Source organism: Engystomops pustulosus, chromosome 9, assembly GCF_040894005.1.
Source record: "Engystomops pustulosus chromosome 9, aEngPut4.maternal, whole genome shotgun sequence".
In the NCBI taxonomy this organism is placed as follows: Eukaryota; Metazoa; Chordata; class Amphibia; order Anura; family Leptodactylidae; genus Engystomops; species Engystomops pustulosus.
The window spans coordinates 59783973-59805085 of NC_092419.1; the positions used below are offsets into that span (position 1 = coordinate 59783973).

Genomic DNA, 21113 nt, shown 5'->3' on the forward strand with positions numbered 1-21113 from the left:
TATCACTAATACCCTAAGCACACACCACGCTTCTAGAATATTTGTGACGCCGCCCTGCTAGACGCCATGTTTTTGGTGTCCTCCAAGTCAGTGCTCATGCGCACAGCCCGCGATTGCCCGCCAGCAAAGAGGGTTTTGCGGACTTTTAAACCAGCACACCGGATGGCGCGCACACACACTGGAGCATTCTACACACCACTCCAGAGTCTGGTAAGTCCTATCCTTAAACACAACTATTAGCTGCCCCTACAATTTCCAGTATTAGCGCACCATACTGTTGTCCTTCACCAACCAACAGATCACTTATCCACTTAAAAAAGGGGACCACAGATCCCCGAAACGCGTTGTGTTTCCTCTGTAATTTAAATAAAAAGAAACCCATTTGGAACCATTATCCGGTCTGGTTGTGCGCCTCCCGCTCTTGGCTTCACTGCACCTATCTTCTGACTCCAGCCGATTTAGCATCTCGTGCCTGGAATACCCAAAGACACCGGCTGCACCTAGACCATAACCGTACACGCCAATATGAGAGTTGTGCCTTATAGTTAAGCACAACTCACCCAGGTAAGCGACTTTTCAACCACGTCATATACCCTGAACCAAACGTTATTATCCTATGAGCGCTGTTGTGTTCCCTATCTGCTATCCTCCTACTCATTACAACTGGATTAAATTGCACAAATTTAACTTCAAAAGCAAACTTCCTGTCATGCAGCTGCATCCCCTTTAAAAAGTTTATTTCTATAATTTATTCAGGGACTGGGACTAGAACAATTAATAATGATGAATGCTTACTTGGAGCGCTAAGTGACAAACTGAGATGGCATTAACTTTATGTGCAGCGAGCACAGTTTGGGATCACCATTGTATTTATCAGGCATATATAGCCTTAGCCTAGGCTAAGGTTCTAGTGGACAAGCCGGGATAACAGAAGTCGCAGGGGTAGTCACTGGAACTGCCGCAGGAGTAGTCACAGGGGCCTGCTGCTACGCCTGAGAGTCAAGCAGCTGTTGGAGAGCGGAAGCAATTTGGCCTAAAAGTTCTCCTGCGGCAACTGCCGGGCAACAACACCGGAGGGTTCAGCCAGTATCTGACATGGCTCCTTGGTGGGGTCCATGGCCGGATCTTACTGTCAGGGCTGTGAGTCTGTGGACCTTCTGGACCACCACAGGAGATGGTACTAGCGAACACCTGGGACCGGAGTCTGTGGCGCCTGGTCTTCACCAGGGCCCGCTACAAAGCGGGATGGTCTGGCTGCGGCGGAGAACCACCAGGTCATTCCACAGGTGCAACTAGCCTGCGGTGGCAGCCAAGGTAGTAATGCAGGAGACAGTCTGTACCCGGGGTGACAGCAGGAAAACAGCATGAAGGCACACTAGGACTCATGTCAGGAAACACAGAAGCTGGCACACGGATCAGGAACACAGGAACAGACAGGAACGCAGGATTCACAGGAACGCAGGATACACAGGAGGTCTTTCTCTTCAGGGAAATGGCTTGAATATCCAGCAGGAAATGATGGGTGTCGCTGGATTAAATGCAGCCTCGGAAGTGGCCAGCGCCAATCACCTGTGCGCTGGCCCTTTAAGCTCCTAGGGAGTGGGGCCTATTCAGGAATGGAGCAGCAGCATGGAGAGTGGCACGGGTGCACCCGCAATTCGCTGTTTGGATCGCGGGGGTGCCCGTGACACTGCCCCTATGTAGTTTGGAAACAACCCATGTATACCAAAAGTGTCCAGCACTGCCGCCAACCAATCCCAGTTCACACTGTCGAGCACTTTTACAGCGTCAAGTGTCAGCAGTGCTGGACCCTCCCCCACTGCTTCCTTGACTGCCAGCACCGTTCTCATATCCGTTAACACTGACCTGCCCTTCACAAACCCCACCTGATGGTTTCCCACTATCTTAGGTAGGAGAAGCGCCATGCTAGGAGTATGGACAGAATCTTAATGTCCTGATTTATGAACGATATGGGCCTATACTCCCCCGGTTGCTCCAAATTCTTTCCCTCTTTTGGCAATACCTTCACATACGTCATCTCCCCCGATGGGAAGGATTAGCATTATATGTTTCTATACCTTCGTTAAGGTGGGCACTACCTCCGCTGCATGCATTTATAAAATTTCCCCTGGGTAGCCTTCTGGCCCAGGTGCTTTCCTGTTCACCAGTTCCTTTATCACTAGGGCAACCTCTTCCTCCTCAAATGGGACGTTCAGCTGTGCTCTTTCCCTATCTCCTCATTGCCTGGGCCCTGGCTGTATAAAGGACCAAATATTGAGACTTTCTATAAAATACCATATTTATGTCTTTCGGATCCCACTGGAGATCCCCATCCTAATTCCTCAGACTTTTGACATGTAACCCAATTTGTCTACCCTTAAGAAATTACTTTGTTCACATATCTAAAGAAATCAGCTGTTACCTGATCTCTCTTGAAGCTCTCCCTCCTGTCTTGCCATAGATCAAATTCTCCTTTCGCTTGTACCTACTGTTCTTCCATGGTTTCCGTGGCGTTAGCCAGAAAGTAGTTTTCTTCTTTAGTGATGCTACGTAAGACCTGATCCTCCCCCTGATGACAATCTTGGCTGAGTCCCAGTATAGGAAAGAATCCTTCTCATGTCGGGACCTGCTACCACATGGTATGGCTACATCTTAGCTCCTGCTTATCCCATTCCTGGATCTGTCCTGTCTCATCACAAGTGATTCCATGAAATGACCTTTGTCCTCTGGCCACTCACTTTCTGGGAGGAAGATCAGTAGCAAACTGCACCCTGTTTTTTAATAATGTTTAATAAAGTCTGAAGGTGAATTTATTATACTTGCCACCTCTGCCTAGTAATAACCAAATATTAAGACTTTCTGTCTCTGGAGTAGAAGGGGGTCATTCCTCTATAGTTACAATGTGAGTACCTCCATCTTGTCCACATAGTCTAGATATTTCACAATGACCTGTCCGTGGCCCCGCTTTGTTGCTGGTCTCTTGGAGGGCCCACTCTGTGAGCGCGCCACGCAGAAAGGCGTCCTAATTCCTAGCCACTGAGGAATGTCCACCGCACATAGTCTCACTAGGCCTGTCTGTGGCACTTCCTGCGAGATGCCAACTAAGTGCAAGTTATTGCAGTGTGATCTGTTCTCTGAATCATCAACCTTCACTAATAATTGAGCGTTAGTTTTCAATACTTGCTGTATCACTGATTGTGTGTTTCCCATCCCGTCCTCCATCACACTCATATGATGTTCTAGCTCAGTTATATGGGAGTTAAGATGGTGGAAGACATCTTTTTGTAGTTTCTGCAAAGCAGCTGAGATTGTAGATTCTATAGATGACGATATGTCCAGCGCCAACAGTTTTTCCACCTCCATTGCCAGCATGATATTTTTAGGCCGTGCAGTACCTCTTCTGTGACAACCTCTGCTTCCTTTGTCGCTGTCAGCGGGGGTTGTGAGGAGGAGCATGTCTTCTGTGCTTACTTGTTGGATGGGCTTGCACATGGGGACCGCTGCTGTTGCAGATAGCACCTGCTGTGGGGCCCCGTTACAGACTAGCAACCACTCCATACCTTCATGGTTTCATGATTTTTGCTCCAATTGATTAACAAAATTCTGATCAACAAGAGTCTTAAAATATTCTGAAATATCGGAACTTATCCTTGTTTTGACTGTGACTTAACAGTGGACTCCATGGGGTTAAAACATCTGACATACAAGGTATTCTTTTTAATTTATATACATCTAGTGGAAATTAGACACATGTTTCCACACAGTCATGGTTTCCTCATCATTGTTCAGTGGTATTAAGAATACCATGATCCCCAAAAGTACATATAGGGTATATCAACCAGGAGAATTTCTTGACTTTTCCCCAGGAAATTATCAGATTCTTCTGCTTAGAATTTACTTCTATAGCTCAGGCCGGATTAAGGTTGGTTTGGGCCCCTGGGCGCACAATCTGGTGTAGGCCCACATTGAATGTAGTCCAGACAGGGAAAATATACCACCCAACATTCACTATATACAGCCCCAGCAATAACTATATACAGCCCTCTAGCAATAACTATATTTAGCCCCCAGTAATCACTTTATACAGCCCCCTAACTATATGAAACCCCCTAACAATAACTATATACAGCTCCCAATATTCACTATGTATATCCCCTAACAATAACTATATACACTCCCCCCAGCAATAACTATATACACTCCCCCTCAGCAATAGCTATATACAGCTCACAGCATTAGCTATATGCAGCCCTCCAGCATTAGCTATATGCATCCCCCCAGCATCAAGTATATACAGCCCCCACAGCATTAACTAAATACAGCCTCCCCAGCATTAATTATATACAGCCCCACAACATCCACTACATACAGCCCCCCAGCATTAATTTTATATATTTCCATCAGCATCAACTATTTACAGTCCACCCAGCATTAACCATATACAGCCTCCCCAGTAACACCTATATACAGTACCCCAGCATTAACTACATACAGCATTCCCCCAGCATTAACTACATACAGTCCCCCAGCATTAACTATCTACATTCCCACAGCATTAACTATATACAGTCCCCCCAGCATTAACTATATACAGTTACAATCTAACAATCTACCAGCTAGTAATCTACCGCTGTGACCACCCGAATCGCCCAAACTGTACACCACAACAACCAAACTTTGCAGACCTTACTGAAGGACTAGGACTTTTTGTTCAGTTTTTTTTTTAGAAAAGGTGCCTCAAAGTGAGGTCCTTTTTTGTTACTTTTGATATATCAGGTCAGAGCCCTTTTAGGTGATCTCAAAACCTGCCAGTTGAAGTAGAAGCATCCGGAGCAGTGAGCAGAATATTTTCATTAAAGCCCATTAATGGAGCAGTTCTTGGGTAAGCATGTTGTATAGCATGTTGACACAACTTGCTGAATGCTGCAGTTTCTAAAAAATGGTGATCTAAACTATAGAAATCTATTAATAATAACTATAGGGGTCTTTTTTACTTTTTTTAATCTTGCTACCCCAAATTGTGTTGTGTGCTGCCTCAAAGGACAAGCAGGAAAAGCTTTTGTCTTAATAATAACACATGAGAGGAGGGGCTGAATGTTTTCACATGGTTACATGCTAATGAATTAATGTATGTTGTTTGTTCTTATTTCTCTGGTAAATCTTAATCACACTATTCCTTCCCTCTCATTAAGGAAACGTTTTACTAAAGCAGTGTACAGGGAGTTCACAGACTCGCAATTCACCCACCCAAAAATGTCAGAAATTCCTGGAACAGGAATCCTTGGACCTGTTCTTAGAGGAGAAGTTGGAGATCTAATTCAGGTACGTATTTCATATTTTCATTTGATAGAAAACTAGCTGTAGATCCAGGTGCTGCCCGGGATAGGAAATAACTGCTCTTAACTATAGAAAGGGTTAACAAAAAATATTTTATATGTATCTCTCGCTCTCTCTGACTCTCTGTCACCGACCATCTCTGTCACTGGCCGTCTCTAACCTTCTGTGTCACTGACCATCTCTTTTAGTGACTGTCTCTGACTGTCACTCTGACAGTCAGTGTCTGTCTGACTGTTTCTTTGATTGACAGTCTATGACTCTCCCTTTCTGACCATCCACTTTATTGAATGTCTCTGTCTCTTTGAGTAACTGTTTCTGGCTGTCTATTTTAGTAACTGTCTCTGACTGTCCCTTTTAGTGAACGTCTCTAACCATCTCTGTGAGTGACTGTCTGTAACTATGTCCATGGGGAGATTTATCAGAAGTATCTGAGGGCAGAACTGTTTTAGTTGCCCACGGCAACCAATCAGAGCTCAGCTTTCATTTTCTTACAGCTGTTTATAAAATTACAACTGATCTCTGATTGGTTTCCATGTGCAACTGGAACAGTTTTACCTTAGACATTTCTGATAAATGTGGCCCTATTTCTGTATCCCTATCCATATTACCTCACACATAAGTGTCTTATACTCATTGCCTATAGTAATCAATCAAAGCTCAGAGCTCATATTACTGACCTGGCAGAATCATAGCTAGACTCAGCAGCAGCAGGCAATGGCTTCTGTATATGGTGGTTAGTAAGTGCATTTACGCTGGTTAAAAATGTTGGCTCAAAACCTAGTCTATGACTTTCCCTGAGTCACAGAGAGTGACTTTGGGGACAGTGGGATAGAAGCCAAATCCCCACGCTGCTGTCATTCTAGTTCTGAGAGCAGCTTGGGTCATACTTTACAATGCCGCACTGTGGAATGAATGTCCTCACACCCTTGCTATAATATAGCTATGTGACCATTTATCACACTAATAAGGGCCAGTTGGCAAATTGGATGCAGATTTAACACATTGGATACTAAGGAATAAACGATGGAAGGGATGGACATATGCAGCATTGAAGGGATCCAAAAACAATGGGAGAGGGAATGCTTCAATAAACCTGACCACTTTGAACGAATGCATCCAAACTCCACAAAACCTGCACTCCAGGATGCTACAACTCTTTTTATGGTTGAATAAATATCACTTCATCACCAAGATCACGCTGGATTGCTATTTTGATGTAGTTTAGCAGCATTAAAGGACTTCTACCACCAGGATCAAATATTGTAAACCAAGAACACTGATATACCGATAAGTGCCCTGGTTTTGGCAAAAAATGGCTTTTAAAATTATGCAAATTACCCTGAGAGGCTCTGAGCTACATAGGTGTTAGCCCCGCATTTGCATCATTTTTAAAGACCCTTTTCCCTTGAAAAACAAGGGTATAGGGAGTTTAAAGAAATGGAAACCTGACAGAAGTCTATTAGTGTGCTTACTTTACAATCCTTTATCCTTGTTCTAGATGCCCTTTAAAGGGAGACATAATCAGTGTTTGAATTCTCACCCTCTCCTTGGTCCCCTAACTTGTCAAATGAGACAACTAAGCAGCTTAATAATACAAATGAAAGTCCAGTAGAGACACATACTCATACTCTCATGGGGCACACAATTGTCTACCCTTCACCTTTGGCCTTCCTCCCCCCCGGAGATCATTATACTCTGCAAGTGATTCATTAGACAAGTAAGCAGGTAGACTAGAGACTGTTGCACAACATACAATATTTTTGGTAGAAATATTATCTTAACCAAGCTAATACATTCCACAGTAGAAAGTAGAAGCTCATTCTATCAGGAGATCTTGGCCTGCAAGTATACAATAACTTGAGATGTTCAGATGTGGATATACACTCACCGGCCACTTTATTAGGTACAACATGCTAGTAACGGGTTGGACCCCCTTTTGCCTTCAGAACTGCCTCAATTCTTCGTGGCATAGATTCAACAAGGTGCTGGAAGCATTCCTCAGAAATTTTGGTCCATATTGACATGATGGCATCACACAGTTACCGCAGATTTGTCAGCTGCACATCCATGATGTGAATCTCCCGTTCCACCACATCCCAAAGATGCTCTATTGGATTGAGATCTGGTGACTGTGGAGGCCATTTGAGTACAGTGAACTCATTGTCATGTTCAAGAAACCAGTCTGAGATGATTCCAGCTTTATGACATGGCGCATTATCCTGCTGAAAGTAGCCATCAGATGTTGGGTACATTGTGGTCATAAAGGGATGGACATGGTCAGCAACAATACTCAGGTAGGCTGTGGCGTTGCAACGATGCTCAATTGGTACCAAGGGGCCCAAAGAGTGCTAAGAAAATATTCCCCACACCATGACACCACCATCACCAGCCTGAACCGTTGAAACAAGGCAGGATGGATCCATGCTTTCATGTTGTTGACCCTACCATCCCAATGTCGCAGCAGAAATCGAGACTCATCAGACCAGGCAACATTTTTCCAATCTTCTACTGTCCAATTTCAATGAGCTTGTGCAAATTGTGTAGCCTCAGTTTCCTGTTCTTAGCTGAAAGGAGTGGCACCCGGTGTGGTCTTCTGCTGCTGTAGCCCATCTGCCTCAAAGTTCGACGTACTGTGCGTTCAGAGATGCTCTTCAGCCTACCTTGGTTGTAACGGGTGGCTATTTGAGTCACTGTTGCCTTTCTATCAGCTCGAACCAGTCTGCCCATTCTCCTCTGACCTCTGGCATCAACAAGGCATTTCCGCCCACAGAACTGCCGCTCACTGGATGTTTTTTCTTTTTCAGACCATTCTCTGTAAACCCTAGAGATGGTTGTGCGTGAAAATCCCAGTAGATCAGCAGTTTCTGAAATACTCAGACCAACCCTTCTGGCACCAACAACCATGCCACGTTCAAAGGCACTCAAATCGCCTTTCTTCCCCATACTGATGCTCGGTTTGAATTGCAGGAGATTGTCTTGACCATGTCTACATGCCTAAATGCTCTGAGTTGCCGCCATGTGATTGGCCGATTAGAAATTAAGTGTTAACTAGCAGTTGGACAGGTGTACCTAATAAAGTGTCCGGTGAATGTATGTATTCCTAGTTAGGTATTTGAAGTATCCATAGGTAGAATATGGGACTTTAATGGTTAGTCCTGACATAAGGAAAAGCAATGGAGGACCATGAGAGAATCATGCAGGGATTCAAACACCAAATATAAAAGGGTATCATCAGCATACATGTTCACCACCTCTCTGAATGTTGGAGCAAGAAAGCCCCACATTTAAGATTACTGCTACAGTCTGGCTTCTAGTGGTTCCAGGACAAACAAGAGTGGGAATAAAGGACACCTCTTAAGGGTGCCTCAATGCAGGGAGAAAGCTTTGGATTCATATCAATTGATCATGTCCCTTGAGGAAAACTTGCATAACCCTGTGACAAACAAAAAGGTTGATACAGAGAAAAAGTCCCAAAATGTAACCTCCCAGCTTAGAACTTCACCAACATCTTAATCTTGACCTGTTTAGTGGAGGGAGATGGGTCAGTGCAATTCACACAGAAGAGGGTTTTAATGGGCTTATGAAGAGCAAGAAGCTGAAAGAACTTCAAGCACATTTTAAATGCTATTTTATCAAACTTATCCACCCTATCTTTTCTTTCTGTGTACTAACAGACATTGGGGAACATTTATCAAGTGTCTGAAAGTCAGAATATTTCTAGTTAACCATGGCAACCAATAACAGCTCCCCTTTAAAATACTCATGAGCACTGGAAAAATGAATGCTGAGCTGTGATTGGTTGCCATGGACATGGAATGGAAATATTCCATGGAAATGCCATGGAAATATTCTGACTTTCAGACAGCTTGATAAATCTGCCCGATTGAGTTCAAGCCTCTTGCCACAGACCTCCCCTCCTCAGTTGCTAGGATGTTGTTGGGGTAGGATTCAAGATATCCTCTTTTAGTGTGCGTTGGCTGTGTTTGTAATCAATATACATGCAAAGAATGACTGAAAATTGCTGATGCAAGATTTGCTAATGCTGTTACCCAGGGCAAAAATCAGCACTGTACAGGTTTATTTGGTTTCACAAAACTATATAGAAAAACAAGAGAGAAACAGAAGAGGGAGGAGAGTTTTGAGCTTATGAAGTCTCATGATTGGAGAACTTCCCTGCTGTCACACATTGACGTCAGGATAATGCATTTTTGAAATTCTTTAGCCTTGACGTTTTGGTTATGGTCCACGATGCCAGCGCCATCTTAAAATGTATTCTCTGTTACAATGCTTTTAGGAAAATAGGACAAGTAGAAATGACAGGATTTGATCTATCAGCTTTTCTTTTAACTACAGACCCAAACTGCTATGTCAATTCAATTCAATGAAGACACTGGACACACAAACCATAGGGGTACCTCAGGAGGCGCCAGACTGGACATTTTCCCAGGGCCCTCTGTCTTAGAGGGGTCCCCTGCATTGTTGAATGCTGGGTGAAGATCTTTTAGTCACACTTAGCTGAATGCCGGGTGAAGATGGCTATAATCTATTTCCTGTCTATACATTTCTGTCTTATTATCTATCTATAATTTGTATATTTCCTATCTATGTATCTGCCTATCTAACCATTTATCTTTCTAGCTTTTGTCTGTCTATTGTCTTTATACAAGGAAAAAAGCAGCACTCCAACGCAGGTAGATTTAAGGTAAAAAGGGTGGTGTCTTTATTCCATGATGACAAGTGGCAATGTTTCAGCTCTGTATGAGTCTTTCTTAAGGCTGTCTCTATGAATAAAGACACCACTTTTTTACCTTCTGTCTACCTGCGTTGGAGTGCTGCATTTTTCATTGTATATATTTTGGAGGACATGTTTGTCTACCCTTGGTAGCTTGTTCCCGCCACTTTTTTTGGAATTGTGCTGCTGAAAACTTTCCTCAATCAATCTTCTTTCTCTCTTCTACTTTATCTATCTCCTATCTTCTATATAGTTATCTTTATATAATTTACCTCAAGGGTGTTGCTAGGGTTGTAACAAATTTGGGGCATGGGCCCCTATGCATATTTACCAAATTTTCAAAAGTATCCACTCTTGCACATTTTACCTACCTATTACATCTATCACAAGGTGACGTGTACTTTTACATGAAGTTGATCTCTATCTTCTCCATCACCGCTTTTCCTCTTCAGCCACATGCCATCCCTTTGGAGTTCACCACACAGACCTCTTATGTTCTTTATTGTCCCTTCAACTTAGTCCCCTAACACTGTTATCCTGCTGCTAATCTAAAACACTTTATCTCCTTTACTAAAAGGCCCCTTTAACACACACATGTATGTTTTGCCTTGGCCAGGACTGCTACAGAAGGGGTGAGTGCTCCTCACTCCTCCCCTCTACATAAAAAGTCACGCAGCCAGGCCATTCTTACTAGAAAGATTTTTTTTCCTGTGGCGGCACGGTGACACAAAAGTGTGATCACCATACTAGACACTCCTATGGCAGCCGTATTTCACAAGTAAAGTCCTCCATAGCCTCCTGTAATGTCCTCTTCAGAACCCTGAAAGGCCCCCCGCAGCCACTTGTAATGTCCCTCGCAGCCCCCTGTAATGTCCCCCACATCCCACTGTAATGTCCTCCACACCTTCTGTAAAGTTCCCCGCAGTCCCCTGTAAGGTCCTCCACAGCCCCTTGCAGGTCCCCTGCAGCCCCCTGTAAGGTCCCCTGCAATCCCCTTTAAGGTCCCCTGAAGCCATCTGTAATGTCTCCCGCAGCCTCATGTAATGTTCCCCACAGCCCCCTGTAAGGTCCCCCACAGCCCCCTGTAAGGCCCCTGCAGCCCCCTGTAGGGTCCTCTGTAGCCCCCTGTAAGGTCCTCATAGCCCCCTGTAAGGTCCTGCACAGCCCCCACTAAAAAGTTCCCCCAGCAGCAAGTACGACTTCCACAGGTGCGACTTTGTGTACCTGTACCTCCCAAGGCGAGGTACAGAAGGTACAGATAGAGACGGCACTCCGTATTGGCGTAGTGCACGTGGATAGACGAATAGAATGCCAAATACACGTGAAAGGAAAAAATCCTGGCACTCACTCTCTTTCTCTGCTGTTATACTTTATTCAGACATCGTGTAGCATATACAAAGAACAAGTTTCAGCTAACATCCAAGCCTTTGTCAATGTCTAAATGCACTGCCTAGACAAACATAATATATACAGTTTCAATAGGTCCCCTACTGTTGATGTCACAGAGCCGGTAAATTCAGGTGGAGGTATGAGACCATCAGGAGGCGGGACTTCATACGTTGATCATTTCACCAGGCGTTTCTACAGAGGGGTGGGAGAGGGAGGAAATTAGTATTAAACAGGAACAGACAAATAAATATAAAGTTGCAAGTCCAGTTTAAATAGTGAGTATAATGCAAATTACATATTGGCTACTAGAACTAGAATACACTGACAGATTAAAAAATTTGGGATTATTCAGTTTAGAAAAAAAGACGACTGAGGGGAGACCTCATTACAATGTACAAATACCTGAACGGACAGTACAAGGATCTCTCCAAAGATCTTTTTATACCTAGGCCTGTGACCAGGACAAGGGGGCATCCTCTACGCCTAGAGGAGAGGCGATTTTACCATCAACATAGACAAAGGTACTTTACTGTAAGAGCAGTGAGACTGTGGAACTCTCTGCCGCAGGAGGTTGTTATGGCGGACTCTATGTACATGTTCAAGATAGGCCTGGATGCCTTTCTGGAGAGCAAAAATATCACGGGTTATGGGGATAAAACATTTATTTAATTCTTAAAGGTTGGACTTGATGGACTTGCGTCTCCTTCCAGCCTTATATACTATGATACTATGACTATGATACTATGATACTACATTAAAGTCATGATTTAAACCCTGTGGTTCCAGGGTATTAAGCGTATATATCCAAAATGCTTCTCTGCGTAGTAGGAGCTGTTTCACATTATCACCTCGCCTGGGTTGTTCTACCCTTTCTATCACCATTTACTTTAACTGCGATATTGTATGACCACAATTCTGAAAATGGTAGGGGATAGGCAAAAAGGTATCATGACACCTGATCATGGATTTATGTTTCCCAATTCGCTCAGAAATCCGCTGAATCTTATCACATATATGACATTTGTAGAATCGCATGTATAGAAACCCTTCACCTTAAAAGGACAACCTGAGCGAGGATGATAGAATGTGTCCCCACGGATTATATTAGAACATTGGGCACCGTTTAGGCACTGGTATGTGCTATTTCTTCTAGCGGAAAGAAAAGTTTGGAAGAATACTACTTCTGTCCGTATATTTAAGGTACAGATCAGTTGGCAGTAACCCTTCATCATCCTTCATCAAAAATGTGTAAAGAAAATTGACTTATGTTAGATGGGAGGCGATGTTAAACTGAAGCTCCCTTCTCACTGAATTGAGGAAAGTATGCAGTTGAAAATTATTAAGTACAATAGTGTACAGTGGACGTTTTGGCCCCCTGGGCCTTTGTCAGCCACTATAAAGAGATATGATACAAAAGAGACATGAGTACTGAAAGGAGGATATGGACAAACATACAGGGGCGGACTGGCCATAAGACCCACCGGGAGAAATCCCGGTGCCCTGGCTCGTTTGGGGCCAGTCCGGGGCCGGTCTGACACTGGTGGGGCCGGTGAAAAAAAAAAACCTGAACTCTCAGTGGCCACACTGAAGACCATAGGAAAGGGAGGCCTGGCGCAGCCCTGCAGGGACTTCCCCCTGCTGTGTTCCTGTTCTCTGATGCCAGTGTCATCATGTGTCTTGACATCCCCCAGTCAGATACAGTCAGCTCACAGAGACCACACAGGCACCCCCCCGCGGTCACAAACACCCCCTCCCCCGCGGTCACAATTGCTGCCCCCGCAATCGCCCCCCCACCCCGCGATCGCCGCCCCCCCCCCCCATTCCCTGGATCGCAAGAAGAAGCCTTCTCTAAGTGCAGGATGAAGACAACCTTTGACAATGAGAAAAGAACTTAAAGGGTAAGTGGCTGTGTACATGGGACTGTATGGCTGGAGTGTATGTTACATGGGACTGTATGGTTGGTGTGTATATTACATGGGACTGTATAGCTGGAGTGTGTGTTACATGGTACTGTATGGCTGGAGTGTATGTTACATGGAACTGTATGGCTGGTGTGTATGTTACATGGGACTGTATGGCTGGTGTGTATGTTACATGGGACTGTATGGCTGGTGTGTATGTTACATGGGACTGTATGGCTGGTGTGTATGTTACATGGGACTGTATGGCTGATAGAACCTATAGTTCTTCCTTTCAAAAAAGGAAGTAAAAATCCAACAATGTAGCACAATTTAAAACAAGAAGAAGCTAGTGATGTCAGAAGATATAAATACTTTATTTTGATCAATTAACAAACACTGGTTAAAAAATGATTCTGCCCCAGAGGGGACATAAGATAGAGTTGCACTCCAGACAACAGATCATAATGAAAAAGTTGGATATTTAGTAAGGGCACCAGTGGCCATGTCTATCAGTCTGGTATTGATGGGAAGCATAGGAGAATTACAAATTAATCCAAAACAATAAACATTAAGAGCAGATGAAGTATGGCTTACCCATATTAAGTAGACAGATGCACTTCTCCTGGAGTTTCTTGAAAAGTGAAGATGACAAGAGGTGGTTTTGTTGCGGTATGATCACCGGTTATGGAGACCGGGCAGACCAATTAATGGATCGCAGTGATAATCGATAAAATTTCCAAATATTTACACAAATACAATAAATAAATAATAAAATACACAACTTATATATATGACCTATTTACAATGGTACCTTTATATTGCGTCCTGAATGTAATCAATTTATGATGCGATGGCAGAATAAATGACTGGACGGTAGGGAGCAGGATATGGAGAAATCCTAGTCCGTAGAGACTGGCGAAGGATTAGAGAGGCACTATAAAGATGGCCGATATTGCCGGACACAACTACAACTACGGATGCTGGCAGGGGACAAAAAGGCATTAAATGGATGCGATGTCTGACTACGGATGCTAATAAGGTGGGGGAATTACGTGACTTGAGGAGATGGATGCGGTTTAAGTGTTTCAAGTTTGTACATCCAGAAGATCTCTTTCCTTTTCAAGATCTCAAATCTATTCGGAATCCCCTCGTTCACATGGTCTATTGGTATAATGTTATATTTGAAGTCATCTTTATGTTTTAATTCCATATGTCTGGAAAGGCTATGATTCTTATTACCATGACTTATATTGAACCTGTGTTGATTCAATCTACAGTGAAGTGGTTGCGTAGTGCGTCCTACATATTGTAGTCCACATTGGCAATCTATGAGGTAGATGACAAACCGTGATTGGCAGGACGTATTTGTTTTGATACTAAATAATTCTTTTGTCTGGTAGGAGTGGAAGGAGTTCTGATTATGTTTAATGAAATTGCAGCATAAACAGCTTTTCCTGTTACATTTAAACACTTTTGGATTGGTATTATCATTGCCTGTTGTTTTTTGTGTTGCCTGGGTACACTTGGAGCCAGTCTCTGTTTTAGTGTTTTGGCCCTTCTGTATGTGAACAATGGGTTCTTGGGGATGATCTTTTCTAAGTAAGGGTCATTTAGTAAGATGTACCAATGTTTTTTAATGATATTTTCAATTTTCTTAAAAAATTGGTGGTGATAAACCTAATCTGATTGTCCTCTTTTTTATCTCCTGTCGATGTATTCTTCATGGACTGTAAACACTCCCATTGTGTGTATTTGTTTGCTCTCTGTTTTGCATTTGTAACAATTTCTCTCGGATATTCTTTTTCTAAAAAGCGCTTTTCTATTATTTTCGCCTGTTTTGCATATGTGGTATTGTTTGTGCAGTTCTTTCTTAATCGAAGAAATTGGCTGTAGGGTATATTACGTAGCCATTTTTTATGATGGTTACTATGAAAATTTAAATAACTATTGGTATCTACTGGTTTGAAGTATGTTTCTGTAATGATGTTTTCTGCATTATGTTTGATTATTAAATCCAGGAACTCGATATGTTCTTTTTGTATGTTTAGAGTCAACTGTATACCCCAGTCATTATTATTGATCTTATTGAAGAATTTTTCAAGTGAGGTTTGATCCCCTCCCCATATTAAGAACAGATCGTCTATATATCTAAAGTAGGTGATAAGGCTGCCATTATGTAATTCATAAGGGGTAATAAAGATGCCCTCTTATTTGATGGTACGTTGTACCAATGATATGATAATACCAATCCAAAAGTGTTTAAAGGGCACCTACCACCCCGATTCTACCTATAAAGGTAGAAGGGGTGGTAGGTGGATGGTGGATGGATGGGACGTGAGGATAGCCCCTTTTTTGGGCTAATCCTCACGTCCCGGGCGTCTTTTACAAAACTTTATTAAATCTATATGCAAATTTTTTTATGCAGCTACTGGGCGTGGAGTAGCCGGACATGAGGCTACTAGTCGCGGCTACTCCACGCCCCAGTAGCCGCGTTACTCCGCCTACCAGGAAATCTTCGTCCGGGACCCCTGCGTTCTTTGCATATAGATGTAATAAAGTTTTGTAAAAGACACCCGGGATGTGCGGATTAGCCCAAAAAAGGGCTATCCTCACGTCCCATCCATCCACCTACCATTCCATCTACCTTTAGGTTCTCTTTAAATGCAACAGGAAAAGCTGTTTATGCTGCAATTTCATTAAACATAATCAGAACTCCTTCCACTCCTACCAGACAAAAGAATCAGTTAGTATCAAAACAAATATGTCCTGCCAATCACGGTTTGTCATCTACCTCATAGATTGCCAATGTGGACTACAATGTAGGACGCACTACGCAACCACTTCACTGTAGATTGAATCAACACAGGTTCAATATAAGTCATGGTAATAAGAATCATAGCCTTTCCAGACATATGGAATTAAAACATAAAGATGACTTCAAATATAACATTATACCAATAGACCATGTGAACGAGGGGATTCCAAATAGATTTGAGATCTTGAAAAGGAAAGAGATCTTCTGGATGTACAAACTTGAAACACTTAAACCACAAGGTCTGAATGAAGCCACAGAGACGATACTAATATGAGGATATATTCACCACTACCCCTTTAAATATATCCCACTATTAAGACCTAAACCAATGTAGAATCTATTAGCCATTCACTTACCTGTGTCTTTACATCGGTATCAGTTCATACCAGAATGCTTATCCATCTCCTCAAGTCACGTAATTCCCCCACCTAATTAGCATCCGTAGTCAGACATCGCATCCATTTAATGCCTTTTTCTCCCCTGCCAGTATCCGTAGTTGTAGTTGTGTCCGGCAATATCGGCCATCTTTATAGTTCCTCTCTAATCCCTCGCCAGTCTCTACGGACTAGGATTTCTCCATATCCTGCTCCCTACCGTCCAGTCATTTATTCTGCCATCGCATCATAAATTGATTACATTCAGGACGCAATATAAAGGTACCATTGTAAATAGGTCATATATATAAGTTGTGTATTTTATTATTTATTGTATTTGTGTAAATATTTGGAAATTTTATCGATTATCACTGCGATCCATTAATTGGTCTGCCCGGTCTCCATAACCGGTGATCATACCGCACCAAAACCACCTCTTTAAAAAGCCGCATGTATGTCAACAGATTTATGCAACTGATGAAGGATCCGTTCCGGGTCCGAAACGCGTTTTGCTTTTATTGTTTTATATACTAAATAAATCTTTTCACGCAACGCGCTGGGTCCATCTTCTGTTGTACCCACGGGAGAGTGTCATCTTCAATTTTCAAGAAACTCCAGGAGAAGTGCATCTGTCTGCTATTTTTGGTCGGTGTCCACACCGAAGAATACACTCCCTAGAGGCAGCGCTACGACGTATATTCTTCCATGCCTATATATGAGTTGTGCCATCAGCACAACTCAACAAGGTGAGCATAATAGCCCAAATTTCTTATATCTGAATAATTGAAAAAAGGTAATCTGCACATTGAGCGCCCCTTGGCTCTCTCTCGTCCTTCTTCTCTCCTTTACCCATATTAAGATGATCGTTGCCTGGAATGACAACACCCCGACACGCGTTTCGGCTGGTTTGCAGCCTTCGTCTGCAAATTTGTTAACTGTATGGCTGATGTATATGTTACATGGGACTGGGGATGAGGTGGCTGTATGTAGCTGTGTTACTGGGGGCAAAGCGGCTGCATGTAACTGTGTTACTGGGGATGAGGTGGCTGTATGTAGCTGTGTTACTTGGGATAAGGCGGCTGTATGTAGCTGTGTTACTGAGGGAGAGGTGGCTGTATGTAGCTGTGTTACTAGGGATGAGGCGGCTGTATGTAGCTATGTTACTGGGGGCGAGACAGCTGTATGTAGCTGTGTTACTGGGGGCGAGGCGGCTGTATGTAGCTGTGTCACTGGGGATGAGGCGACTGTATGTAGCCGTGTTACTGAAGATGAAGAGGCTGTATGTAGCCGTGTTACTGAGGGCAAGGGGGCTGTGTGTAGCCGTGTTACTGGGGGCGAGGCGGCTGTATGTAGCTGTGTTACTGGGAATGAGGCGACTGTATGTAGCCGTGTTACTGAAGATGAAGCGGCTGTATGTAGCCGTGTTACTGGGGATGAGGCGGCTGAATGTAGCTGTGTTACTGGGGATGAAGCGGCTCTATGTAGCCGTGTTACTGGGGATGAGGCGGCTGTATGTAGCCGTGTTACTGGGAATGAGGCAGCTGAATGTTGCCGTGTTACTGGGGATGAGGCGGCTGTATGTAGCCGTGTTACTGGGGATGAGGCGGCTGTATGTAGCCGTGTTACTGGGAATGAGACGGCTGAATGTAGCTGTGTTACTGGGGATCAGGCGGCTGTATGTAGCCATGTTACTGGGGATGAGGCGGCTGTATGTAGCCATGTTACTGGGAATGAGGCGGCTGAATGTAGCCGTGTTACTGGGGATGAGGTGGCTGTATGTAGCTGTGTTACTGGGGATGAGGTGGCTGTATGTAGCCGTGTTACTGGGGGCGAGGCGACTGTATGTAGCCGTGTTACTGGGGGCGAGGCGGCTGTATGTAGCTGTGTTACTGGGGGCGAGGCGGCTGTATGTAGCTGTGTTACTGGGGGCGAGGCGGCTGTATGTAGCCGTGTTACTGAAGATGAGGCGGCTGTATTTAGCCGTGTTACTGGGGATCAGGCGGCTGAATGTAGCTGTGTTACTGGGGATGAGGCGGCTCTATGTAGCCGTGTTACTGGGGATGAGGCGACTGTATGTAGCCGTGTTACTGAAGATGAAGCGGCTGTATGTAGCCGTGTTACTGGGGATGAGGCGGCTGAATGTAGCTGTGTTACTGGGGATCAGGCGGCTCTATGTAGCTGTGTTACTGGGGATGAGGCGGCTGTATGTAGCCATGTTACTGGGGATGAGGCGGCTGTATGTTGCTGTGTTACTGGGGATGAGGTGGCTGCATGTAGCTGTGATACTGGGGATGAGACGGCTGTATGTAGATGTGTTACGGGGGCGAGGCGGCTGTATGTAGATGTGTTACTGGGGGCGAGGCGGCTGTATGTAGCCGTGTTACTGGGGGCGAGGCGGCTGTATGTAGCCGTGTTACTGGGGATGAGGCGGCTGTATGTAGCCTTGTTACTGGGGATGAGGAAGCTGAATGTAGCCGTGTTACTGGGGATGAGACGGCTCTATGTAGCTGTGTTACTGGGGATGAGGCGGCTGTATGTAGCTGTGTTACTGGGGATGAGGTGGCTGTTTGTAGCTATGTTACTGGGGATGAGGCGGGTGTATGTAGCTGTGTTACTGGGGATGAGGCGGCTGTATGTAGCGGTGTTACTGGGGATGAAGCGGCTGTATGTAGCTTTGTTACTGGGGATGATGCGGCTATATGTAGCTGTGCTGTATAGTAGTTTATAGTTTAGAATAGTTATATTCTTGTACAAAGGGGGCAGTATTATAGCAGTTGTATTTTTTGTATAGGCTTTAGCCCTTTTTAACATCCAATCTCTATAGCCTCTTTTTCTTAAATTATTACCGGTATCTATTTTCTCACACTGTTTAAAAAAGTTGTTATCATTTGTACAATTTCTCCTGGCTCTCACATATTCTCCTATGGGTATGGCTTTTATCGTGCTCGCTGGGTGACAGCTGTTCGCATCCAAAATTGTGTTGCCTGCTATAGGTCTTACATAGGTGTGTGTTTCTAGCTTGTTGGTGTTCTCATTTACATATAATGTGAGTTCTAAAAAATTTACTTTGTTTTGGAACAATTCACCTGTGAATCACAGGTTATAGCAATTGGAATTGATGTAATCCAAAAATTTTTTGAAAGAAAAACTGTCACCTCTCCACACTAGAAGCAGATCATCTATGAATCTACTATAGTGAAAGATATGTGGAAGAAAAGGGTTGGTAGGGGTGTAAGGTTTGCCATGGAGGGGGAGAACTTTGACCCCATGGGGGCGCCTTCAATATGCAAAAAGTATTCATCATTAAATGAAAAATTGTTGTAATTTAGTATGTAACTCACTGCCAACAGAAGAAATTCTTTTAGGTTATTGTCATATGCACTGTATTTTGATAGGTGGAAACATACAGCCTCTAGTGCAACATTATGTGGTATGCATGATGTGAGACACTGAAGGGGTTAACTGTGGATGGGCGGTATGTTTCCCCTAGGTTTTGCTATTATGCAAGGCCTTAGTGCTGAGGTTGGGTGTCCAGCACCTTGGACACAGGTGATGGGAGCAGCCCAATCAGTTTTTTTTTTTAAAACCGTTCAGCAGAGCTGGAAGTGTTGTCTCTCTCTGGAAGGAGGCTGGAGAGCACGCAGCCTTGACCTCTGTGCCTGGAGCAGCCAAGTGATTTTGTATAGTGGTGAGTTAGAGAAACTCTGTTTAGTTAGCACCCTGACGGGTAGGATTTTTTTGTTTGTTTAATGCCTGAATGTAAAGGCTGTTTTATTTTGCTGCTGCAATAAACGCAGGCGAGACCTGTTTTGGACTAAACCTTTGTGTCACTGTCTTGAACTGCCTCACAGCACCTCGCTACCACGGTCTCTACTGGGCCAAATCTCCCACATATGGTGCTTCGGATGCGGGCAGTTCAAAAGACACACACCTGAAAGGCTCGCTACATCCTGCAACGTTGCATGGCCTGGGTGAAAGCAGCAGGCAAATTGCAGGATAAAGCCAAGATGGAGGACTTTATTAAAGCCATGCTCCAGCAGCAGGAGGAGAGGTCCCGCCAGCAGCAGGAGGAGTCCCAGGCTAATCGACAGCTGCAGCAAGCCATGCTCCAGCAACAGGAGGAGAGATCCCGCCAGCAGCAAGCCATGCTCCAGCAACAGGAGGAGAGATCCCGCCAGCAGCAGGAAGAGTCCCGGGCTGATCGGCAGCTGCAGCAAGCCATGCTCCAGCAACAGCGGGAAGAGTCCCAAGCCATGTTCCAGCTGATGATGGAAAAGTTTTCTGGCGTTATGGCACTACCACAAGCGACGACTACTGAGGGGTCCCATACTGGTTTGCAAGGGTACCCGGTTGTCCAGCATTCCGCACGGGCTGCAGTACTAAAGGCTTTACAAAAAATGACGACGACCGACGACGTGGAGGCGTATCTCACTGTGTTCGAGCGAGTAGAGTTACCAGCTGAGCAGTGGGGAGATGTCTTGGCACCGTTCCTGACAGGCGAATCACAGAAGGCTTACTACGACCTGAGTGAAACGGAGGCCCGTGAGTACCCCCAGCTAAAGGCG

General features: G+C 44.3%; 1 protein-coding gene across 5 annotated transcripts in view; it reads left to right on the forward strand.

The window, feature by feature from the left end:
- The window catches only part of LOC140077099 (coagulation factor VIII-like), an 810463-nt gene that overhangs the window by 245596 nt on the left and 543754 nt on the right, over window positions 1–21113 (forward strand). For all 5 annotated transcript variants that reach the window (XR_011849697.1, XM_072123989.1, XM_072123990.1 and 2 more), the window contains exon 9: window positions 5193–5322. Coding sequence is in view for 4 of the 5 variants with exons in the window: in XM_072123989.1 (XP_071980090.1) it covers window positions 5193–5322 (130 nt within the window). In the remaining variant the exon portion in view is untranslated. The remainder of the gene's footprint in view (window positions 1–5192; window positions 5323–21113) is intronic.